This window comes from Schistosoma haematobium, chromosome 1 (assembly GCF_000699445.3).
Source record: "Schistosoma haematobium chromosome 1, whole genome shotgun sequence".
NCBI classification, from domain to species: Eukaryota; Metazoa; Platyhelminthes; class Trematoda; order Strigeidida; family Schistosomatidae; genus Schistosoma; species Schistosoma haematobium.
This window is the reverse complement of record NC_067196.1, coordinates 67,012,890-67,040,616: the sequence shown is the minus strand read 5'-3', so window position 1 is coordinate 67,040,616 and position 27,727 is coordinate 67,012,890. Positions and strand designations below refer to the sequence as shown.

Genomic DNA, 27,727 nt, shown 5'->3' with positions numbered 1-27,727 from the left:
TGTAAACTGATTAATACACTTTCATCTCACATTAAATTCACTTATGAGAATGAAAATAAACATGGTGAGTTGTCATCTTTAGATTGCTTAGTTAAAAATGATCAATGTATAACTTTGAATCTAATGACCTATCATAAACCAAAATAATCTAATCACCATATTGACTTCAATTCAGCATGTTCATTCAGTGCATAGTTATCTCTGGCTCTAAACCTTTCAAAAAAGGCGACAAAGATTATTACATATGAAGATGACAAGCAAAAGGAACAGAAGAATAATACTAACAGCTTACAGTGTGATAGTTTTCCTTTAAATATTATTAAAAATGTACTAAAACGAGCCGGTTTATTACTAAATAGTATTTTAGGATGAATATTATGGATTTGTTAGCTACTTACTCACTTACTTACATCTATTACTCCACTTGGAGCATAGATTGCCGACCAGCATTCTACAAACAGATCTAACGTGCTCTGTCCGCTCCAGCTGTCTCCTAGTGTTGTGCTTCATTTTAATCCCTGCCTCTAAATTTCACATTTGACACACTAGATTTCCACTTAAATTATTAAACCGATGGAAAGGCCTACAATACTTCTGATAAATAAAAATCTTGTCTTCATCATTCTACAACTTAGAGATTAACAAGACAGTCTTCAATTGAAATTTAGATTTAATTAGCTGTCAGGAAATTGTACTATTCAATCAAAATCATTATTAATGAAGGAACAATATCCATATTCCACGTAGATGGTAAGTATGTGTGTATGTGTTCACGCATACATAGGGAATTGTAATGATGACCTGTATGTTAGGATGCTTGCACATGTATCTAACTGGTTGTAGAAATGCATGAAGTTTGATCTCAGCTTACTATTTGTGGTTTTTAGTGATAGTTGACTGAAGTGAATACTGAGATTTGTTGAAGGGTGAGTTATACAAAATTATAGTCCCCACACAATGTATGTGTGTGAATACAATTTGCACTTCAACTAAACCCATCTCAGTAATACTGACTTAGTATCCAGTGTGTTGTTTTAGAAGATACTTCGATGATCATGGATCCACGAGATTCACATCGTGTGAGTACTGTTCACTCTACTTCGAACAGAATCATTGAAACTCGTTGTGTGTGAGAGGCAATTTTCTTCTTCTTGGTGATTAGATTGCGATAACCGATTCTGATAAGATTGAGCTTTTCTATCCAGCTTGTGTTGAATGATTTCGTCATACTTCAAACATTTCCATGTTGTATATTTTTATGTTTACAATCACTTGGATAATCCTCTGGTTTCTCAAATAATGCGGACATTGCATGTACGTTGTTTATTGATGCTGTGATTGTGAGAACTGACATCAGGTTGTTGATTTCGGAATAATCTCGGCTTCAATCATTATGCGTCATAATTTTTCTAATCGAAGACTATTCTACTCCCAAGGTAGAGTTTAAATGGTTTAAATGATGTTTATCTAGTTAGCGTTTTCTGACGATATCCTTTTCTACGGGATGGGATGGCTAACCTTATGCTCAAGCCTTGTCCGCAGTCTGGTCTTGGGACTAGCATTAACCCGAGAAGTGCTTCATGCGGAGTTCAAAAAGCGATTCAAATGTTCTTAAAACCACGTAGAATCGAACCATACTAAGGAACAACTAACATTATTTGAAATGAGTTTGTAGGTATAATTACCAAGATTTGACTTGATAATTTCGAATAAATTGGACATTGAGTAGATTGTTCTAAATAAATTAATATATTTGTAATATCCCAATGAGTAGAAAAATTAGATTCTCTGACGTTTCATGACTTAGTGTAAGCCACTTCTCTGGAGAATAAATAAATCTCTTTGGAGAAGTGGCTTACACTAAGTCACGAAACGTCAGAAAATCTAATTTTTCTAGTCATTGGGATATTACAAATATATTATTTATTATTTGAAATATCTTGACTCTTATAAATAATAAGATTCCCCTTTTTCAACATAGAGCCATGTCAAAAGTTTAGGGTTTCCGGATTGTGATATCTTATATATTAAAGAGTCATCTCTTTAAATCTTGACTTGATGCAAAGAAAATCTATGTTACACAGATAATCAACAAATAATTCTTTAGAACTTGAAAAACTCCAAACTAGACCGACTAAAGCAGTGCCGGGTGTCCTCAGTGACCATCAAATCGATATTAAAAATATCACAATAATCTAAGAAGCCTTGTCTAACTACGAGAAACGGAAATTAGCTGAAGCTTTGCATATATTACTAAATCCTACTGCGGTCAATAAAAAAGAAGCCCTCATCATCCATCCGGTCATCACCATTTATCCAATCTCCTATATCTGAACCTGTTCAAATCTCACACAATTATCAATTATTTATTCAACTTGACCTTTTCATACTACAAATGTCTTTTTCACACCAACAATTACATAAGCGTGTCACATAAAATTACATTGACCGAAGTGACACGACATTGACTTGGTCAGACCTGTTTTTTTAATGATAGTGCTCAATATTTTTACTTTATATTATTGTGCTAAATAAACTTGAGTAATTCAGTTCATCTACTGATTCATTCTCTAAAGAAGTGAGTTCCATGAAGTGACGAAATGTCATGAAAACAATCTAAGTTATCTTAGCTTGATAAAACGTCATCATGATCATCATAAATAGATTACTTGTGAATTCTAATCTATTCTTTAGATGTCCTATAAACATAATATTATGTTTACATTTTTAAAAAAATAGTCAATTTAACTGTGAAGCAGAGAGATTTGTGAAATTTTATAATCTGTCCTATTCGGGATCATTTTCAACAATCTCAGTATCAATACACAATTATAAGTTAAAATAATTACGACACTTCTTACTTATAAACTGACTGACTATAAGTAATTATCAATTTTTTACCTTATTCACATGTGACTAATAATCAATATAACAATATAATTTATTTAAATGATGAAATTAAATGACCAGAGTAATGAAATAAATGAAAGAACTTAATACTTTATTTAGGAAAGTCATTTTCTAATTAGACTTCTTGATGTATTTCAACAATAAATAATGTGGAAGTTACATTCATCTATACTTAGTATATCTATAACCCTTTTAATTTTTATTCATAACATCATGATGTTATTTAATTTAATGTCTTATCTTCCAATCAATCTAGTCACAAGGGAATTAGATATAGAATTGAACATGGTACATCGATTAAATAGTCATTTATTTACAAAAATTATTTTATTACTATGTGGTTCATTGTTATGTACATTTTATTGGATATTTATTTTAATAGTTAGATTGAATTGCAATGATTTGAATTATTCACAACAAATAATAAACAATTATTTATTATATTTATGGAATTTATTTATCTTATCTTATAAACTATTCTCATTAATACTTAGTATTTATATTATGCTAATTCTGATAGATGATATAAGCTTATTAAAAGAAGATATTTCAAACTATATGTATAAGATATTTGATGCTCTTGGATCGACAGAATTTTCAGGTAGGCATTTTAAAATAAATGATAATAAATTATTTGTTTTGGTTAATTTTATTACAAGTAAAGGAAGATCAATAAAGGTTGACCAATAGATAAGCATTTAAAATTTGAATGATATTACATTTAAAAGTACAATCTCCACAAAATCCCTTCTGATACTAATCAACATATGCTCACTAGTGACTGACTGCAAGATGTATATCCTAGAGTTCTAGTGAGAAGCAGTGACCAGTGGAGTACAACCGGGTCAGTTGTGAGGTAGTAACTCACTGAGGACAATGGTGGACGTGTAGCTCAATTTCGTGGATTAGTTGAAATTAGACATTAACATTATTGGATGCCGGCTCAGTGGCCTATTTGGTTAAGCGCCTGGCGCGAGACTGATAGGTCCTGGGTTCGAATTTCGTGGGAGGCGGGATCGTGGATGGGCACTGCTGAGGAGTCCCACAATAGGACGGAACTGCCGTTCAGTGCTTCCAGGTTTTCCATGATGGTCTAGCTTCAATTGATTCATGATCTCAAGTGTTGAAATTACTACAATCTCCACAAAACCCCTTCTGATATTAAAAGTAATTATAAGAAAACTATCAGTTACTTATATTTAGTGTAAAATCTAACACATATGAGTATCAGTTCAAGTTGCTAACAACAGGGATAAAATTACGAAGATATACGACAGAATAGTAGAATTAACAAAAGTTTCTATGGCAGTAAAAAAATATTAGACACGCAGAACATGATTCCAGAGAAGATTGATTCATGGAATTTAAAGTATGAGATGATTTATAAACTCATAGTTTAAGAGAAAAACGAATGGATGTGATACATTGTAATGGATTCTGAGCCATGTCAACCGTTTCAAACCCCTGGTCGAGAAAATAACTATGATGTCACTACTTAGACGACTTGTTTGTGCATTGATATCAAGTCTCTGTCTGACCTTCTTTGGTCCCCTTGCAGCCTAGTTCTTTAAGAGGCTATAGCAACTCACGTGCAATTGAGTTCGCTCTCATTTAATTCGGTCAAGCCCTTTTGTTAACTCATTTAGCGGACAGAGTCATCCGTACTATAACAACTTAGTGTGCCTTTATTATTTTTGTGCTTATACGACATATGTATGCTTGAACACTGCTTACCGCCTACGCATATACTCATTCTGCTAGCTTTATTATTAACTGCTTAATTGATTCGATGATTCACTCATATCCCTATATATATATATATATATATACATGTACATTTAACATTCTACACTCTCGGTTCGCTGATTCATTCGCCTCATTGCTTTGTGGTCTGAGATGTTTGCTGATAAAACTGCAGTCGCTGCTTCTCTTTGCCTTCTGATTTCAATCACCTTTGAGGACTATATGATAACGGCTACGAGGGTGATTGGTCCATGAAGCACAGCCACTACAAGCCAACATCCTGCGTTGAAATAGTTGGTTGCTGGACATTTGTAACATGCTTAAAATATATAAACTAACGAAGACAACAAAATCACAGTTGAACGCTCATAAGAATAAGTGGAAAACTTTGGTTTGTTTTGAATTTACTGTCAATCACTCAATAACCTAACACTACATTTTACTTCTGAACAAATCATTCAAAGTGACCGAAAGTAGAAAGCAGTAAATTGCGAATAGTAGTGGGAATTAAGTCCTGAAGACTAGTAAAATCCAACTGTGTGGAACTTGAATTCACAGAAACGGTTAACACTCATTTGTGTTTATTTTTGATTGAGATCATGAACCGATTGACGTTAGATCAGCATTGAAAACCTGGAATCACCGGACGGCCGTTTCGTCCTATTATGGGACTCCTCAGCAGTGCGCGCCCACGATCCCGCTCGCGGGATTCGAACCAAGGACCATCAGTCTCGCGCGCGAACGCTTAACCTAGTGGACGACTGAGCCGGCATCCAATGGTTTTAATGTCGTTATCTTAGTTGTATAATCTGAAAAATTTCATTAACTACAGGTCTAGTAATGTACCTTTACAACTACAACAACCTGCTAATTACCCCAGTTCTGTGGTTTATTTAGTCGTAGTAAACGTTTGATGATAACACAAAGTTAACATTATTAAGATTAAACTTAAGTTTCTAAATTAATGAACATATATTTGAATACTCATCAGTTAAGATTGTAATGTTGTTTCGTGCTTATATTTGAATACCTCTGTCTTTTGCATTTAATGTTGGATGAAGAGAAAAAAGAACATCGAAGGCCTCTCAGGAAACAGGAAAAGAACCTACGTCTGTTTGTGGAACTACTGAATACGAATCTCATTTTGGGTATCATCTGTGAGATTTTAGGTTAAGATTGACAGTTTGTAAACATTGGCATCAGTATGTTATCAGCACAGAGGTCGGGTATGGAGAATGATTGGTGATATCCTACCACTCATTTTTACGTTTAGAACTCATTAAAGTATCATATGTTTCGTACCTGATAATGATGAAGGTATTTCACGTATTTTCAACTTTTATACTGATTTGCCTTTGTATCTTAAGAAAATGTACGTAGTAGTTCAGCTAAGAGATCCCTTATCGGTGATTTCATTTCCAAAAGCTGTCTAGTTTTATAGTGAGAATATATTATATGTCCACGCTCAATAATATGCTAGCAGACATGTGCTCAGATACGAGTGTAATCAGATTCGAAACTCAAGAAGGAGATGAAGTTTTCTGTGGAGCCCTTGGAACGATACCTTACATTTATGATCTATTTATATCCATCGTTTGGTTGATGATAAATCGCCTTATTCTTAAAATCATTACTTGCTAGAAACAATCAGTTATGCAGGAATAATACAAGCCGAAGTTCACCGTTATCTGTTTGCTAGACTGAGGTCAACTGGTCGATTAGGCTGTCTTAAAGCCAAGCTAAGCCTACCGATGTGGGTATTAAAATAACTTTCCATGATTAAGACGGCTGAGAGCCGCTCCAGTGGTTTCATACTTGGAGTTCAAAATGGAAGTCTTAGGTTTAATCACTTGCTAGAAAATAGGCGCATAATACTAGGCAGCCTGAAATCGTGTCATGGCATTTATACTAAGATTTCTCGTTTATATCTATTTTCCAGTAGGATTCATTAGATGATATTTCAACAGAACAATCTCCTTAGTGCTTTATAGATGTAATATTTTAAGAAAGATGTCCAGAGCGATTTAGCAATTCACTTCATAAAAGCTGATCATATGAAATTGATTTACGTGGAAGAAGAATAATAATTTGAAGTTCATGATATACATAACCACAAACACAAATCCAAATGTTTGTAGATATGTCAAATAGGATAATAAAATTAATGGTAGTTTCGAGATGGTATTAAAATAGTCATTTCAATGATGACAATATTTATGTTTAGAATAATTAAGCAAGGTGGTATGAAAAATTTAAAAAAGATTTAATGTATCTATAGCTAGGATGATGATACGGTCATGAATTATATGATCGCCTCACTACTATTTTACACTTACTAATAATTTTGTCTTCTTGTCTGCCCTACGATCAAAATATGTACAGGCCATAGTGGTTGAATACGTCATTAACTCTAGATTATTCTGAACCTACATAAATTATACTTACATTATTGTGGTTAAGTACTTGAAACCATTTTAAAAGTAGAATGCATTTGTAAAGCATCTTATTTGTAAAAGATTTAGAGCACATGAATGGAATTTATTTGATCCTACAATGTTTATTGTTACTCATTTGAGAAACAAGTGGGAGTGTATCACAAATGAATGATTAGAATTCTGGAAATCTATTTGACGAGAATTTCTACAATATATAGGACTGAAATGACATTTACTTATAACTTATGTACAGAAGTTTTTATTCTGGCTGATTATTACAAATCTAGTATTCATAAAAATGTTAATCAGACTTCAGATGTACTATTGGACAAGTAGTAGTTGGTAAACTTGAAATCACTATCATCGAAGACGAACATTATGTGATTTCATTTGATCAGTACAATCGATTATTAAAAATGAAAGGATAGAGATATGCTGAGTAAAGAGTGCATTATTAACTTTCTTATTACACTATTCGATGTTTTATATTGTGAAGGGGAAGCTGTTTTGATCACCTGAAATACCTAACAAAGTTTAAAAACTATTATGAATACCCTAATTTTATCAAAAATAAAACTACCTATTTACATTTTGCTTTCTTTTCCTGTTAAAGAATAAGGTGTCTCTTAAGCTTGTTTGTATTTGAAATGTTTTTTATAACGATTGTGAACTGACATTTCAGTAAATATTTGATGGCAGAATTAGCCAGCTTGTTATTTATCCAGATGATTATAGGTTTTTGTAACTTTCGACTTTCAAACTGGATTCTCAATGAATGCTACTCTCTTCAGTTTGGATAGTCAAATTTTGTCATTAGCTTTCATAGTGTTAATGTAGTTAAAGGCCAATAAAATTAATTTTTACTTGCTTAATTTGCAGCATTGAAAACCAAATTTTCCCATAATTATAGTAGGATGTTGTTTGTCCTGTAGTATTGATTGAATTCTATCAATCAAGTTAAATTGTGAACACTAGTATAAGTGGGTTAACTTCGCGCGTACCATGTTGAGATGTAAGGTGATGATTGGAGGTAATCGACAGGAGACTGTGGATTTAGATTTCCAGCTATTTGGAGCTCTTCAGCAAAGTATGCTTGTGATCTTGAGGGGACTGATGTTTCCTGGCGAACTCAATCACATTTTCCTTTAAATTAAGTGAAAAAATTATTGAAGTTCAGTCTATTGAACAGAAGAGTGGTGATTCCTACAAAATAAACCATAATTACATCGATGTGAACACTGTTTAAGATTTACATAAAATAACTAATTAGAAATGTCGTAAAAGAGTAAATTTCTGGGGAGTGGTGTCTTTTGAAATTATTGTATGAACTATATACTTATTGTACAGTTATTAAATAGGTGGACAACTGTATTTCTATATACCTCGTAATGTAATATTCCTTTAAATCTGTTAATTATTACGTTCCTCAGTTATTACAATGTTTTATGGTATAGGAGTAGGTTGGAAGAAAGCTAGAGGCGCCAGACCAAAACATGGCACAAATCCATGAAGTCACTTACAAGTGGACTGAACCATGTTGGTAGGTGTAGAATACCTGGTTGAGATCCGCGAGATGATAGCAGCTGATGGTTAGAGACCTTGAATGACATGGCTCGAAATCGTTTGCAATGGCGCAAGTGAATCCACTCTTCGTGTTCTCCCGAATTCCAATCTTCTGAATTCTTCATATCCCTTTTTTCCTCTTTCCAAATTTATTTTACTGGATTATACTCCCTGAATAACATTTTCAAACCCTGATGTTTCCAATGATGGCTTATACTTTTACTACCTCTACCACTACGAGATTTGAATCGACAATTGTATCTCTGTGTTAATGAGGTATGGCAACTCGAACTGATGTACGTACGTACGAAGTTCTACGTTGTTACTGACTGACTGACTGAATCATTCACCTATTATTCCGATCTCTACCACTTATGCTTTGAATATGTATAAAATATGTCTTCTTATGTGGGGTATGTTTTGATCTAATAGTTCATGTATGTTTCTATTGAAAATGTGAAAAATTTTCTGATATTTGTTTATGTGCTACATTTTATGTTAAAAATTGTATTCAAAATATTCAAAGTGATTTAATGTTTTCTCCTTTTTGTAAAAAAATTAGTTAATCGAACAAATCAACTTATCAGTCACTTAGAAAGGTTACAATATGATTTTACTTGTCGTGGTATTGAATCTCAGATTTATTGGTTATTAAACAAATATTCACTCTCAGTTAATTATTTGAAAAGCTTTCATTCTCCTAATCATATTGTTATAGAATTATCGTCTGACCTATGGAACTTTATCAAACAAACAGAATTCTTACTGATCGATAGCTGTGATCAAAATAGAACAAGTCAATGTTTAATGCAAACACTATACCCACATAATGATTGGAACGATGACAAAATCACTTTTATTATACCTGTTAACCAGAATGATTGTACAACATCTATTACTTTGCAATTAACCAGTGAGTTGAATTCTATAGTGCGGATGTACTCAAGCTTAAATATTGGTTTACACATAATTCAGTTACTTCTGGACATAAATATGTATGTAAATGTTTTACCAAACATTTCATGCAAAAAGTGGTTTTTAACACTGCCAAAGTTTATTCGAATTCTAGGACCTTGTTCAAAAGCTTCTATGCAACACGATACTGGATTTTTGCTCGACGAGACAAGGAAAAATGCAAATTTGAATGGCTCTTATACTCACACTCAGAATTCCGTGTCATCTGAAAATGAGGAAGTATCGGCCAAAACGTTAGTTCATCCCTCGGATTTCATCAAAGGGTGTAAAGATACTCAGATACTTGAAAACGAGTTTAAAAAGAATGTGAACAGTTTAAAGATAAGATCACATAAACACACTAGCGGTTTAAGAAGGCATCTTAATATCAGAACTACATTACGACCTTACGACACTAAAGTGTCTTGTTGCTGTGTTAAAAAATCATTCCTCTTTGCATCAGTTGGTTATGTATCTAACTTAAAATTACTGAAAGCATATCAAAGCTTTCATTTATATACCAGGCCAAGTGGAAAAGAGCCTGTTAATTTACTTGACAAAGTAGATTCTAATGAAAATACGAATATTGGCTGGAAATTAAAAGATTCATCAAAACAACAACCATATGTTAATTATGTACCTATACCGAATTTAAAAAAGAAAAGGATAAACGAATGTAATAAGTTCCGATATTGGTTGAAAAAAAGATGGCCGTTTCTGGAAGCTTTAATGTACGATGATAATGACAAGGATGATAAGAGGGTCAACTACATGCATAAAATTTATTTAATATTTATTTTACGATATATCTTTTTTTTAAGTTATGGTTACATATTAAGTAGAATGATAATTTTAATTATTACAAACATTTTCTCTACCAGTGTTATGGTAGAAGTTGAATATTTAACTGTTGAAAACTATGCAGAAGATTCTTGGATCAACACAAAGCATATGAATGAAACTTATGAAATTGTACAAGAAGTTGAGAAACAAGCAGATATGTTTATCATGATAACAGTTGTTATAAGTACTTTAATTTCGTCACGTGTACGTTGTTTATTATTATTAGTTATACCGACATTTGGATTAACAGTTGGTCATATACTTTTTGCAAATCAATTGATACACACGTCATTTATTGGACCAATGACATCAATCGAATACAACTTGAATACACTGAGAAATGTTTTCAGTTGTTTAAACGAACAGACGCATAATGTTTCAAGGGTTTCTGACAGGTTAATTTATACCGATTATACGTATTATGACGTGAGAAATTCATCAACTGACTTGATTCTGTCTTATGGCACATCAAGTTATTTACCTATTTCTTTAAAAATGTTGCGAGTGATGAATGAAGCCGGTAGAGATTTGAGCGAAGCAATTGCCGAGTATCAATACAATTTACCATCGTTGGATAAATTGGTAAGTAAAACAAAAAGAGAACCACTTTTTAATTAGTATGTTATTGACCGGTCAAAACAAAAAAGGAAAGAAATTGTCACTGATTGGAAGTATTCTTTATTCTAAACATGTTGATTTAAAGAATGTAATACATGATAAAATGAAGATGGACTATATCCAGCTTTATTAGGAAGATATATGAATCATTAACTTTATTGTGGTTATGGAAATTTATTTGTGCCTAATCTTTCTCTAAATCCTTAACACGTGATTCCTTTTTATTTGTTGTGATTTGTTCACTCATATGGTACCTTTTTAATATATATTATCATAGTTTTACTGCTGTTCTCATGATTCCATGCAATTGTAATGAATTTCAACTTAAAATGTTTGAGTATTTTAACGGAGAATTTTAGGCTCAGTATTAAGTGGTGTTCTCGTTCATTATAAGTATAACTTTACTTTAGGAAATCGTTGGTTTATTGTCGAGTGACATATGTGAATATTTTTTTCCTGTTACTATTTTTAATGTTGGGATTCCAGATTTTTTCTTTTTAAAAAAAGAGGACATTTTATCTATTTGTTGTATAGTTTGAAGATGGATGTAGTTAAAGAAATAAGATTGACTGAATATAGTTATTTTCAATGCCTAAAATGCAGATGTTTTCCCAGATTAGAACGATTTGATTAACTCATTTGTTTGGGTAAGGATATCAGGAATACTGGAAGAAGACTTCTGTTCAATGATCTTATGATGTATATTTTAACCATGAATGAACATTACTTATTTGTTATTAAATGCAGGAGGTTTATCAAGTATTTTTTGTTGTAGTTAAAGACCAAATTAATATCAATAATCCCCCAAATAAACATGTAAAAACGCAAGAACAACTATCTGAATAGAATACTATGAATTCATTTCATTTGGTAATTTAGTGGTTGGGAGCAATAAACGTTAAATCTTGAACCTAGGTTTGGTGCTATTTTGACGCTCGACAGCAAAGTGTACGTTGAGTCTGTCAGAGAGCACCCATTCCCTCAAAACTACACATAAACCTCACCAACGTGTGTCAAATGAGACAAAACGTAGGTTCTAGGTTTCCTGTTGACTACTCTAACCACCACCTTACATCTCAATATAGTGCACGTAATGTCGAGTCACTTAGACTAGTGGCCATATTACAATTCGGTTGACTGGATTCACTCAGCGTTAAGAAGGATTCGATGTAATTGTCATCGGTCACTATTCAGTGATCAATCAGTTGTAAATTCATTTTGTTTTATATTAATTCTTGTTCAGAGTTTGCAATCTGTGTTAGTTCCATATAAAAAAATATATGTATAGCTTGACAAATTTACAAAAATGTTGACAGTAATTAGTATGAACATATTTCAGCATAATGGATCAGTAGTACAAATAACGATAAGTAGATTAAACGAGATGCTACAGTCGAATATCATACGATAAAGAATTTTTCAAAACATCAAAAAGTGTCGTTAAAGAAAATCACAGGATTATATAATTAAATAAATAAACGTAGATTAGTGATAAATAAGAATGAGTCAGAGATGATTATTTAAAAAAAAATTGAAATTTCGAGCTGAAGGAGATTTGATAATGGTATAATGAAATAAAAAGTTTAATGAAATAAGGATTCTATGACTAGATCAAGGAAAGATTTACAACGTTTTCTTTATGATCGTAATGAGGTTTAAGTCTCAATAGCTACATTCTACATCAAATCTGTAGTTATTTAGAAATCCCTTGATATATACAATAAGTTAGTGAGAAGTCCGGAAGTTACCTTCATGAAAGCTCTTGTTACCAATGAACGATGACTCTTTGGAACATGTTTATAGAACCATTTCTCTGTCCTGTCAGTTTAGCAGCTGTGGCAGTTACGAGTAATTTTGTGCGCAGATCTGTGAGTTACAAAAGAGTGGCAATGATAATTCACTCACTTAAGATTAAAATATCTAAATACATTCTCAGTGAAAGGAATATATGGCGGTATGAATAACCATTTACTTCAGTTAAATTCACTTATGTGACTTTGATAAGATAAATGGTTTAAACTTATGGTACCTAATTAAAAAAAATACTTTTAAAATATTTCGTGTAAAACAAGTATTTAGGAGAAAATATTCGCTTTCGAATATTTTATTTTTCTAAGCCGTACAACCAGGTTTGCAGAAAAAAAACCAGTTTCAGTTTGAAAGGAAACCGTTTGTTAGTTTTACTAATGAAGATCTACTTTGTTATTCTAACCTTCTTTGGAATGAGTTTGTTTAATTAAATATGATCAAATGTTAGGGTAAATAATTTCATTCGATAATGTTTTGATGAGAAAGTTGATGATGAGCAGAATAGTAATTGTTTCTGAACTTATTAGCCTTTTTGTATTTTTGATTAAATTTAGTGTTCTTGAATAAGAGAAAAATGGGGTCACATTAAATATGATTTTGTTAATAAGCAAAGTAGGGCTTATGTTGACTCAAGTTATCTAGTATGATAACGGGAGCAGGTTTCATTCACATATTCTATCGTCTTATGGTAGCTTTAAGGCTTCAGTGATAGACTTTTCTATCACCTACTTTTGTCTACTAGACATGAACTACCTGTTTATATGCAGCAACATAGTTATAATACAACAAGTAATGCATATGCAAATGTCTTTTCACATAAATGACCTGATGTTATGTTCAGTGCCCAAAAGATCATAAAATCTATGAAATTTGCTGCTTGACTGTATTCGGCAGATTTCAAGTTTTGAGTGATGATAACCCAAAGATCATTGTTTCTCTAGACAAAGAGCAATATGCCATTATTCAACATGCATATTTATACTTTGGATGCCATAATTTTCATTTTCTTACTGTATCTTCAATCTTGTTATTTGTTCATTTTCCAGTCACGCATGATGTCTTTACATTACATCTGATATAATTGATCCAAGATCTACTAATTCCATTCATAACGCTGTTATTATGGATATGAAACGGATTTTCTTCTCACATGTGTTTCACTAGAATTAAAGCAGTTTTGAATTTAAGATGTTTTCTATTTTGTGTTCACTCACAACAGAGCGTGGTTCTCTTTGTAATTATGTGAAACTGGTTGTAAAATTATTAGTCACATAATTCCCCTCCTCAGCTGCACACGTTATTCATTAATATTTGTGATCACAAACATGAAATCTCTGATGTTATAAAATGTGACGCAATTATTTACCAGACTGTTAAGTCTCTATCAAAACGTTTCTTCTATAAATCTTTCTATTAGTAAGGGTAAGATTAGGAGAGTGAAATATCTCATAGAGAAATGTTTTTATCTCCTTGTTGAATAGTAATCTATTGTGAATAACTAGGCCAATGAATGACTCGAAATGTACACCAATGTAATTTCATTTCGTCATTTGTTGCATCTACCGTTCAAAATTTGTCGTAATATTGATTAAGAAATACCTCAGTATTTCTATTGATAAAAACTGTGAAAATATAAGCGCTATATTATGCAAGTAGATTAGACCCCGCTTGAATAAGCACTGAGCATATTGTTTCTACAAAACTAGTAGCTGACACTTTGTAAACGTCGAAGGCAAATCAACTAACATTACCGTTGATTATTTATTGTTTAGTTAATTTATCTCCACTAGTTAAACTATTTTTTCATCATAGATAAAGTACAGATGTATTGTGACTGAATCATAACGAGTATGCAAACGAGACACTACAATGAAATCTGAATATGTTTGATTTTGAAATGATTGGAATGGTATGTTCATTAGAACATATCGCAATCACAAAGAACAATAATTAGATAATAAGTTTATTCAATATCAAAAATTCTATCCCATTACAGAATTCCCAGCACTAATGGTGTAATATTACTGTAAATATCTCTTTAACATACATTCAAATTGTAACAAATCAAAACATATTTTGTACTTTTGAACTGTTTACAAATGGATCTCATCTTTCTTAACTTAAATTGATCATTTAATTTTCTTGCTTACTTTGATTCTGTTTAGACTGATAATTATAGAAACTTAACAACTATGATTGAAAAGTCTTATTCAGAATTTGATTTTATTTCAAAACGTTTTCAAAGTGAAGCTATAAAACTTTCGTATGAAATGAAAAAAAGATTTCAGAATAGAATTAAAGAATTTCAATTGAATGCCAACATTTATAAATCAAATATAGTTTCCATGAATCAGTTTAATATGAATACAATAGATATTGAAATGAATAATATTCAATTAGAATATGAAATGTACAATTATTTACTTCATAAATGTATAGCTTTACATGAAAGAAAATTTTCTATTTGTTTGAATACATCACAAGTGATTTGTAAGACATTGATAAAAAAGCATACATTACATGATGTATGGCTTAATGATCTATGTGCTAATTATTATCAACCTGAAGAATTTTGTGAAGTATTTAATTATATGAATGAATTAAAACAAAACTGTGTTTTGGATACAAAAACCATTGGATTAGAATTTGGATTTAGTAGTTATCTTGCAAAATTATATGAATTACTGAAAGTGTTAAAAAAATCAGTCCAAGTTGAAATACTAACAAATAATAATGAAGTAAACAAAGAAGGCATTCAATGGATGGAAACAGAAAAAGAAATTATTGATAAAATACAATATATTAATAAAACCATAACTCCTAAAGTTAACACTCTTTTAAACTCACTTATATTAGTAACTACATTGTTTAAATCAATCTTTATATTCCTTATCTACCAAGCGCATAATTATATTTCAAATTATTTATTGAATGTATATTCTAAATTAAAATGTCAATTGATTATTATAAAACATTTAAATGAAAACAACGAGATAGTATCTCCATTGAAATCTATTCAAAAGCTTTTGAATCATTTCAGTAATATATGGATTAATATAAAAAATTCATTAGAAAATTTATTTATAATTATAATCTTTGGATTAATATTGTTATGTATATTTTATTTAGATTTACAAACATATAATTTAGTGAATTTATTAGATATACTACTATTAAATAATATAAAATTCAATTCTAATATATCCGATCATTTACATAGAGTTATCATATCTAATTATACAACCAAATTGATGAATGCTAATATTGAAAATAACTTTGTCAAAACAATTGAAAATGGTGTACTTAAGGAGATAATTAAAGAGGTATTACAAAATATTGTACAGTCAAACTACAGGTTTTTAAATAATGATGATAATGACGATATTCATCAATGTCGGAGATATGGACTTAAAACAAATTCAAAGTATAATAAACAGTTTTACACTTCATGGATAATATTTATGTTGTTGACAGTCACATCAACTGGTTTACTATGTATGCGTCATAGAATTGTAGATCTTTTTTATCCAAAGCATACAAAACATCGCAAAATGGATTTATCCAGTTATTTATTAACGCAAAGTTGTAATTATCCAGTTGAACTATGTCAACAAACTTTTGATCACGAAGAAAGTGATTGTTTACAAGATGAAATGGAAAATTTAACACAACTATCATTTCGACGTAGAATATGTTCAAAATTCCTATATCTATTTGGTTTCGATAACGGTATCTGTTCTGTATGTTGTGGTCAGTTTCAACCATATCATAATATAGTATATCCTAAAGACAATGTAACAAATTGTTAACAATGTTTACTGACAATTATAAATGAAGACAGCGAATAAGAAACTTGTTTAGATAATAATTTGAAACAACTGTTTGTTGAAAAAACAAACATTTATCTGTTGAATAAGAATTTAAACTTAGCAACTAAGACTAATTGTCCTTGATGTATACAAGGATGATTTTTCTTATATTAGTCATGTGAAAATTCATAAAAATTAAGTAGTTCTAGTAGCATACTTTACATAGAAACGGTATGTTATGTACGTATTATTGTTGAACTATATTAACTACGTATTGTCAATTAGAAATAATGAATAGTATTTATTTTGAAAAAATAAATACATAAAGTGTGCTAAAATAGTTTTTTTCCATACTTATCATGATAGATGTGATTACCGGTAAATAGAAATTGAAAACTCACTTCATTGAAATTCTTTCTAACACCAAACTAACGTTACCATTAGGAGAATTAGCTGTTAACTATTTTCAAATTATTATTTGTTTTAAGCAATTCTTATCCTTTTCACATACATCACACCAAAAAATTTAGTCGAGAAGTAAATACATTACTAGAGGAATAAAGGTTAAATGAGCTAAAAATTTTATGAATCATTCATTGGTACCATAGAAATTATGATATGTACGAAGTAGACAAAAAGTTCCTAATAAATATAGATCTAAGTGACTTGCAATGAAGTGTTCTTGCTTCATTTAAATATAATTTTAGTGTTTATCATGATTACAGGGATGTTCTTGGAGTAGTTGTAATCTGTTTTAGAGTAACTGAGATATACACTTTTATTTATGATCGAACAAAATGTATGAAGGCTATCAGAGAAAATAATTATCTAAGTTGTCAAATCGAATTGATATAAACATAAGACATGCTACTATTCTAAAACCCTATCTGCCAATTTGTAAAATAATCTGAATTGGTCAATCATTACCTAATTACATTATCTGTTCATTGACTTGTATACATTGGGGTATAGTGTAAGCAAAAGGCTCTTGAATAGTGATTCTCAGATTATTCATTTAAAAGGGACATAATACAATCTAATAAGCTAATGAGTAGTTATGTAGTGAACGAAAATTCAATTAAGGTAAACCAATTTATAGTTTTATACAAAAGTATACAATGCCTTTCTAAGTTATGAAAATCATACATTGAATACGTCATTTATATGTGTTTCTCGAGTTGTTTTCTACAAATTTCATAATCCCTCTAAGTCTGTTGTTATTCCGATTGCTCTTCGTTTTCCTTGCTGTTCTCTTCATTTCAATCTTCTACTCATATGCATTCCATTTCTTATTCCTGCTACATACTACTGATATCTGTCCTTATGAGAAGCGCACACTACAGTTATGCGTTTATGTATTGATGTTAACGATTGATCTTTTTCAGAATGCTCAAAGTGATAAAAATCTCTCAAATTAACAAAATACATATTCATCTTTTATACGGAGAAGCATTTCCAGCTCTTTGAAAATTATCAACAGCAAATAATTTTAGCTAGGCAAGTAATTTGATAGAAATCAAGATGTAACAGACATAGCCTGGAGAAAAATTAGGTAACAACCAATGATTTCGAAAAGATGGAAAAAAACAAGTTTGATCTACTTTATTTTTTTGTCTTAGACATATGGCAAACTATCAGTCATAAAATTTACCATAGTTTGTAGATATTAACCGACGTTGAAAGGAAACCAGTTAAGAATTACTTGAATCAATTAATTCAGTAAGAATTATTAATAGTCAGAAATTTAATAGTTTCTTAAAAAGTATTTTGTAATTTAAGAGTATTGTAAGCTGGTCTTATAAATTCCAGAAATTCCGATATCATAGTCATAGGTGACAAAACGAAAGATGGGAATCGTTCATTAAGTCAGCTTGATACTTCGAAATCATATAAAAAACCGGCTTGTTGCTTCGGTGACATATATTAGTTGGAGATTAGTTGATTCGGCCACATGATATGTTTATGAAAAGCCTGCACAGATGTAGTGGTATATTCATTGTCATGTAAACGAGGTTTGATAAAGGGTCAATTCAATATAATCGCATATATTTTCACGAACATACATTGATATCCATCTAAATTAATATTATGGATTTGTTAGCTACTTACTCACTTACTTACATCTATTACTCCACTTGGAGCATAGATTGCCGACCAGCATTCTACAAACAGATCTAACGTGCTCTGTCCGCTCCAGCTGTCTCCTAGTGTTGTGCTTCATTTTAATCCCTGCCTCTAAATTTCACATTCGACACACTAGATTTCCACTTAAATTATTAAACCGATGGAAAGGCCTACAATGCTTCTGATAAATAAAAATCTTGTCTTCATCATTCTACAACTTAGAGATTAACAAGACAGTCTTCAATTGAAATTTAGATTTAATTAGCTGTCAGGAAATTGTACTATTCAATCAAAATCATTATTAATGAAGGAACAATATCCATATTCCACGTAGATGGTAAGTATGTGTGTATGTGTTCACGCATACATAGGGAATTGTAATGATGACCTGTATGTTAGGATGCTTGCACATGTATCTAACTGGTTGTAGAAATGCATGAAGTTTGATCTCAGCTTACTATTTGTGGTTTTTAGTGATAGTTGACTGAAGTGAATACTGAGATTTGTTGAAGGGTGAGTTATACAAAATTATAGTCCCCACACAATGTATGTGTGTGAATACAATTTGCACTTCAACTAAACCCATCTCAGTAATACTGACTTAGTATCCAGTGTGTTGTTTTAGAAGATACTTCGATGATCATGGATCCACGAGATTCACATCGTGTGAGTACTGTTCACTCTACTTCGAACAGAATCATTGAAACTCGTTGTGTGTGAGAGGCAATTTTCTTCTTCTTGGTGATTAGATTGCGATAACCGATTCTGATAAGATTGAGCTTTTCTATCCAGCTTGTGTTGAATGATTTCGTCATACTTCAAACATTTCCATGTTGTATATTTTTATGTTTACAATCACTTTGATAATCCTCTGGTTTCTCAAATAATGCGGACATTGCATGTACGTTGTTTATTGATGCTGTGATTGTGAGAACTGACATCAGGTTGTTGATTTCGGAATAATCACAGCTTAAACGATGAGGCGTGATAACTCTGTTTTCGATAATGAGGCAGGCGATCAAAATGGATACCTATGCATTTGGTTCATACGATTGGAATATTTCTCATACAATTTTTGTTCTGCATAGTTATATTTACTGCTTACTTAATGTTTGTAACTATTTAACGATTTATGAAACGACTAAGCGATTGCCTATTTTTATTGGGTGTATCAAAAATATATTGCTTTTTGTTACGTTTTTCCACTGTTATTTGTTTGACCCGGACTTCATTAAAGCAATTAATATTGAACAGCTGAATATCAACTGAATGAATGCAGTTTGGGCTGATATATTTGGAATCAAAATCTCTTGTAATCATGGTTAGATCGTCACTAATGATTTCTTTTCTAAACACGTTTCACAAGGCTGAAAAAACTCGAAAATTAATAGAGGTTATCAGACAAACATCCAATGATCATGGCAGGAAAAGGATAGTCACACTTTCCTTCTGTAGAGACAAGTCAAATCGGAAGCGTTTGATAGCGATTACTTCAGCAAAACAGAATGAGATTAGTGTTTCATGTCCGTTAATTATTTTGAATGCATTACTTACATTCACTTCATGTCCACCATTCAAATTGTATATAGTAATTTGACATGTGAAAACCTTATTCCCTTTCAGACGTAGTAACATGAAACTCCATATTTTATTATAAATTTAGATTGAAGAAATAAATACAACTCGAAGAAGTAAATATTCTCTTCAACAACATCCATTACTAAATATATACTATGATATTTATAGTAATTTAATTGATAAACTAGCTGACGTCAAAAGTGTCGCAAGAGGTTTTGTAATGATTCAAAGGTTAGGAGGAAACAATAACATTAAAACACAAGCATAAGAGGTTAAGATCTAATTGACAAGGTGGAAAAGAAATCCGAAAAAGTAGAGGCAATAATAAGTTTTAAAAATTGGAAGAGTGTAAGTAACCAATTAACGAGTATGAAAAATTAGAAGTCTTACGATCTTCAACAGAATGACGTATAACGCATGCTGCCTCTGAAAAAAGAGTTTAAGCTTGAAATACTTAATTGTTAAGACCTATACAATGAACAAATTATTTATTTGTGCTTCTTATCAGCAAGGTCATTCGACCGTGCAAATGATTCCGAAAGACGTTTCTGGCTATGTGATGTGACCGTAATTGACAAGATGTCCCAATACCGAGCTACTCATTGTTTCCCATCCTCTTTTTGAAATCCATATCATTAAAAGATAGGTTTATAAACATTTCGCTTTGTTTCAGCTATAACATCTGCTTAACAAAAGAAAGCAAACCTATAGAGACACATGAATGTGGAATTTACGTCTACCACATCTATGGGTCACAGGTCCTCTAGAGTAGATAATATGAAAATTAGTGGGACAAAACACTCTGCTTATTGATTTCGAGAGTCAACCGAAGATTTCCTCTGCATCATCTTTCAATCTGACATTCATGGAAATTTCTTCAAATCCGCAGGTGATCTTTCGAGTTTTTATCGATGAGACCAAAAGTATAACTAATTACCGAAATTAAGACTTTTTAGTACGTTGTGTCATCAATACACTCAAGGATGGAGTGAATGAAGTCTCTATTTGAGACGATAAAACCTAAAGTCTCTACAGTGAACATTCCGATTTGTCCTCCTTCTTAGTCAGACTGTTTAGACAATTTCGAAAGACAGTTGTGGAGTAGTAATGGGACTGAAACCAACTAGATGTTCTAGTATTGAGTCATTATTTGTCTTATATTCTTATTTTGAAAGTAATGCAGTAGAGTATTGTTTACTATTCTGTTTCATCACATAGATTAGAATTATGCATCGAAATGAATCATCATTAACTCATTATATATTATCTAAGAAAGTTCACATCGCTTAATAAATGACTATTACTCTAAAATGTGTTAAAAACTTTTGTTTACCATCGAGAAAAACAAACAGTCCGTTTATAAGCAGCAATTTTTGAGAAAATCTTCATTATTCTTGCCAGTAAATCTATTTGATGTGATTATTAAATTGTTTTAATATACACATAATTTCTTTCAGATAGATATAAACAAACTAAATTTGCAAAACATGATGATAAATTTTCCTGTGGTCAAGATAGTATTTTGATAACCATGATTTCATACACTTGAAAACTAAGATGAGTTTATTGAACAGTCCAATGAACTCTTTAGTTTGAGATTAACATATCCATTTAATCCTTTAATATAATCTCACATATATTAAGATGAGACTGAATATAAACATTTTACTGATGAGTACATATAATCACAAACACTTGTCTCAATATACAAAGAAAATATGAGTCTTGATTATTTTGAAATTAGTAGATGTACATCTATTTACCGTTTTTAAAATTGCCCTCCCCCCTAACCAATGCTCTAACAAATCTAAATCCTTTCAATATTCTCAAAATGTTGGCTTACAAGGAATTAATTACACGTGAATACATTTACGTAAACTTCTATACTAAATAATTTCGTATATACATATTATTATTATTATTATTATTATTGTATATTAGAGTAAAAACCTGATAAAGATCTAATCAAAAACAATATTGTTCTTTAAACAATAAAATATTGTATAAATTCAAATAGAAAACAGAACAAAACAATCAAATGTTATTTATAATTATAAGTACACACATACACACACACACACAAAAATCAAACATCAATTCATAAATGATAATTTACATGTAGATTTCATTAGGTTTAATTATTGATCTATTGTTTCTATGTTGAATTCATTTAATCAACAACAAACAAAAAATTGTATTTTTTGGGGTGTTGTTGTTGTTGTTAACCATTTCATTTATTGATTCATTATAATTTGTTTTAATATTGTAATATTATTATTAATTTTTTGTAATTTTTCATAATTTCTATCTAAACAAGTAATACATAGTTTATGATTATTAAATAAAGTAATTAAACAATATTGACATATGACTGTATTATCATATGGGCATATATATAATAATGAATTTTTATTTATTATATATTTTTCCATACATATAATACAATGAATTTTATTCTTTTTCTTAAATAAATTATGTAATAATGAATGAGATGAACACTTTATCATTTCTGATTGTAATTGATTATGTCGTGATTGATAAACAATTCGATTACGTACCGTGGTCATTTGACATCGTCTATTCACTAATAATTTATTATATAAATAAATAAAACGATATTTTGAACAATTCGGATAGAAACTATTTAATAATTTATGTCTTAAACGTAATATATAACCAGATAATAAACAAAGAATTATCATTATAAACCATAATATAATAAAACGTATAACAGATTTAGACTTTGTGAATTCAACATTAGGACTACATATATCTAAGTGATAAATAAAATTTATGTCACTAGCATATTGTAAAATCTTGATGGTTTTTTGAAGTAATTCAGTAAATATTCCATCACCTTTTAAAATGAATTTAAAATGATTTGATATTGAATCAATTTGTTGAAATGTATCATTTTTATTATTATTTATTTGTTTGCCAATTTTAATTGTGGTACTTGATATTTCATCTAATAATTGAACGAGTTCTGTTATATAAAAATCAATAAAGAATAATATAGATAAACAAAAACCGAAACCAATTACTTTAATTAAACTTTGAATTACACGTTTTAATTCAATTGTTGTATACATTTTTTGATGCCATATTACATTGCTTAATTCATATGTTTTTAATGGTAGTAATGTTTCACGTGATTGTTTTGAACGTTTATGATCAATTTCTTCAAATGGTGATTCAATGTAAATATTATCATGATCTGGATCTAATAAATAATTTGTTATATAAATATGAGCTTTATAAAATACAATTAAACAAATGGTTCTTAATAAATAAGTTAAAATTAAACTTAGTTTAACAATAATATATATGATTTCTTTGGTATGTTGAGTTACACGATCAATAACTGTAGATCTTTGATGAAACCAATTAGTGATTTGTTCAAATTGAAACAATCTATGTTGTATGGTAAAGTGAAATGTTTGTTTAATATTATATAAATCTTGTTGAGCTTGTAAAAATAAAGAACCAAATCCACTAGAATAGCCTATTTTTGCTAAACTTGAACTACACTGATTTATTGCATTTTCAAGTGTTTGATCAGTTGGACACGCTATACCGGAAGCAATTTTTCGTAGACAAGTATTTTTTATCAATAAGGGATAGCGTGTTGTTGCAATGAGAATAGTTTGTAAACGACTACATGCTTTAATTGATGATTGTTCACATATCATTGCACGTGTTTTGTAGAAGACCATACATGTTGTTTGCATACGAGTTTCTATACTGTATTCTAATTGTAAGCCATTCTCAATACGATCAGTTATTTGTTTTATTATACTTTTATTGATATTTTTGTCTTTCAACATTGTAATAATGCTATCTTTACTTGCTTCAGCTTTTTTAATCATTTCATGCTTAGCCTGTTTAGCCATTTCCATAGACATACGGGCATATACATTTGTTTCATTAATACTTGAGCCAAGAAAAGATTCAGCACGTTTCACCATGGTTTTCGCATTTTCAATCTAAATGAAATAAAATAAACTATTTCGTTAACTAAAATTGGTATAGTTGTTGTTTAATTAGAAGCATGGTGTATGAGCATGAACTTTAATTTTATTCACGTAGTTGTATTCAGGTGTGTTTGTATCGTCCGAACTTACTAAAAATGTAATTTGTGACCCATGAATTGAATGTAGAATTTCAATAAAAGTCATTTTTTTTATCACAAAATCAATGTCAAGGGAAGGATATATTAACAACTGATGTCACAATGTTGACTGGGGATAAACTCTACGTTTTCAAATCATCTAAGCGTATCGCAGTCAATCATTGCGGTTTTGTTTTCGTTTATTTAGTCTCTCAATCGTAAATATTTTGAGATACTTTCTATTATAGAATGTCTTGTACTTTATTTTTTCTTCAATTATGACTGACTACCTTACGCTTGATATGTCCATAGCATGATGGAGTATTATTTTTGTTGTATAACACTACATTAAACATATAATCCAACAAAAACGACAGAGAACAAAATGCGTCATTTAACATTGGATTACGATAGTGTAAGTAATAATTAAAACAGGTATACGAAAGAAAAATATTCTTTTCAAGAATTTCTCTTCAGGTTCCATAATTATGATATCCAAATTAATAATCCAAAAACGTGGACAAGTTGAAGGCGAATTAAATCATCTCGAATTATAGTATGTAAATTAAGCATAAAATATGGTGTAATATAATCAATGATTCCCGCTTCATCTTGATTGATCGCCAGGTGCAAGGTCAAAATTCCAAACGAAATAGAAGTTTTGCTCTTCATTTTCCATAATCACTCTTAATTTGTTTATAAATAGTAAACATGGGTAAAATCTATTGATCAGTATGAAAAAAAAACATTAGCAAAGTTGTCTAACAAGCCCTTCAACAAACACTGTAATAAGTGTTGTTATCTATTTCAATGATTTTCTCAAGTATCAATTAACGTGGTGAGTCATTCACCCTACAAAGAACGAAATAACTATCGCTTCTTTAAATAGTGTTTGAGATTAACTAAGTTTTTAAACGTTTGCATCCATGTTACCTGGGTGATAGATGTAGATAAGTGTATTTTTATTACTACAAACATCATCCAAATCATAGGAAAATAGTGTTATTCAGAAGAAGTCCAGCAATTCCCAGAAAATGATGTTGGATCAAATTTTGCAGTTTAGTTAGTCCAGGCCGGCGTTGAACTGGGGGGGCTAATGACCATCGATTCAAACTGTCATACTTTATGTCAGCTTGGGTACAAAAATATTAATAAAATATAAAACATATGAGAGGGAATTTTATGAAGCACATTTAAAATATTATTTAGCGGGAGTAAAAGTATATAATTATGATAGACTCTAGATTTCGTTTCATATATTGTGGAAGTTGAATAATTTTACTTCGATATTAGTGCTGTTTCATTTTAGGTTAGATTTTATGCACAATACAAAATAGTTTGGGATGATTAGTGAACTTCCTTCTAAATAATGGTAACTACATACGGCGCATTCATAGAATTTCCTTACTATCGTAATTTATAATGTAGTGATTTTATTTTCTGGGACTCCTGGTAACTTTTCGGCAATCAATTACGCTAAAATCAAAGTTTAATAGTTTACTAACCCTGTTTCTGATCCTTTGAAAAATACTCGTATACACTAAAACAAGAGTAATGTGTTCATAAATCACATGAAAACTATTTTACTGTTTCCTTATTTATTCCATCTTAAAGCTTAGTGTTCATGAAAAGCCACTATTCACTACAATCTATCCAAGATATTTACAAAGGTAATCTCAATTCTTTTCCTCAATTTGCAAGTGTGAAATAACGTTTTTAAAAAGAATTTTATTTCATTCAGTGTTATAGGGATAGTTTTTAAATTTTGCTAATACTGTTGGTATCCACTTACTTCCGCATTGATATTTTGAATTGATTGGTTATATTTGTTTATTTTTTCTTTAAGTTGAGCAGATCTAACTTTAATAGTCTCAATATAATTTAAATCTCCTTCTGATTCAATTACTTCTTTACCCTTCTCCAGAAAATTGTTTATATCCCTTGTAATATTGTAGGCTAGTTTAATGAAACAAATTATTGATTCAGACGCTGAACGAAGATTATGTTCCAAATTTTGAATGGGTCCTGTTATAGACACATATAACAATTCATTGCCTAAATAGGACAAACCGATTGTCTGAGCTAAGCTTGGAATTATTAATAGGAGAAGACAACGAAATCTGCACGACACCATAGCAGTTAGTGTGATTGTAATTCGAATAAATATTCTAGCTATCCACTCGACATCATTCGCCAGTGCTTCAGAATCTCTTTGAATAATATAATCTGGTATTCTTTTATCACCAGAAGTCAATTCATTAGCTTCATTTTTAACAGGTATTACTGTTGCTAAGAAAAACTCACCAATGAAGATCCCAAACAACAAGAAGCATATCATTCTTGAGAGTCGTGCAATATAACCACCGTAGATCATATTTGCTTCAATCTCTTCTTTATCATTACCGTCAGCATAGATCATCATTTCGAAAGCTGGTATCGAAAAGCGCAGAAACTGGCGAAACTCATTCAATTGTGCACCTTTTTTCTGAAAGTTTATTCGATGTAGAAATGTTATGTAATGTTTGCCTTTTCTGTAAAACATCCAGCCTATACATATACTCTTTTCCAACCACTGTGATTTCAACTTTCCAAATTGTAGCTGCTTAAAAGCTGGTTGTCCGAAAAGCCAATAACTACCACAGGCAATCGATAAGTGTGAGTTAGATATGTAGCGCGTGTTTTTTAATGGACTGAAGTAAGTTGAACTCGTAAAAGAGTACTGTTTGATTTCTGCTAGTTTATTTACATTTTTTCTTTCGGTATGATTATAGACAACGCAAAACATAGTCAACCGTATGATATGTAGACATATGCCTATAATTCCGTATTTAATGATAAAAGTGTACATTATCTGTCGTTCTTCAGCAGCTACCCTGTTCAAACATCCGTCTGTATGAATAAATGTGGTACTGTTATGAAATACTTGATCGTTTGTGGAATGATAGGCTTTCAGTGCGATTGATTTAAGAAAATATTGAGAACAACTGACTGTTTCTTCTAGGTTACAACAGCTTTTCAGAATACTATTAGAAACCCTTTCCCATGGATCCAGTAATTCATTACTTACTTCAGTAAACAATCCCTGGTATTGGGTTACATCGAGCCAGTCTTCTATAGAATATATTCCACAGCACTTATATTGTCTTTGTATATTTTCAAAATAGTTGTAATATATATTAAGCTGATCAGCTTACATAATTAAAAAATGGAAATAAAGAGTTTCTGCTGAA

The 27,727-nt window shown here is 30.7% G+C and overlaps 2 protein-coding genes across 2 annotated transcripts; one reads left to right on the top strand and one right to left on the bottom strand.

Annotated features, from left to right (window-relative positions):
• Positions 1 to 3,123: 3,123 nt before the first annotated feature.
• MS3_00010197 (uncharacterized protein) lies at positions 3,124 to 16,684 on the top strand (the record flags this gene model as incomplete). The annotated part of the gene is made up of 3 exons (XM_051218561.1): positions 3,124 to 3,511; positions 9,370 to 11,030; positions 15,041 to 16,684. 3 exons carry the CDS (start codon positions 3,124 to 3,126, stop codon positions 16,682 to 16,684), a joined length of 3,693 nt encoding a protein of 1,230 aa, XP_051074884.1.
• Positions 16,685 to 22,369: 5,685 nt separating this feature from the next.
• On the bottom strand, positions 22,370 to 26,919 carry DCST1 (DC-STAMP domain containing 1; the record flags this gene model as incomplete). The annotated part of the gene is made up of 2 exons (XM_012942873.3): positions 22,370 to 24,372; positions 26,290 to 26,919. 2 exons carry the CDS (start codon positions 26,917 to 26,919, stop codon positions 22,621 to 22,623), a joined length of 2,382 nt encoding a protein of 793 aa, XP_012798327.3. The 3' UTR covers positions 22,370 to 22,620.
• Between the last annotated feature and the right edge of the window lie 808 nt (positions 26,920 to 27,727).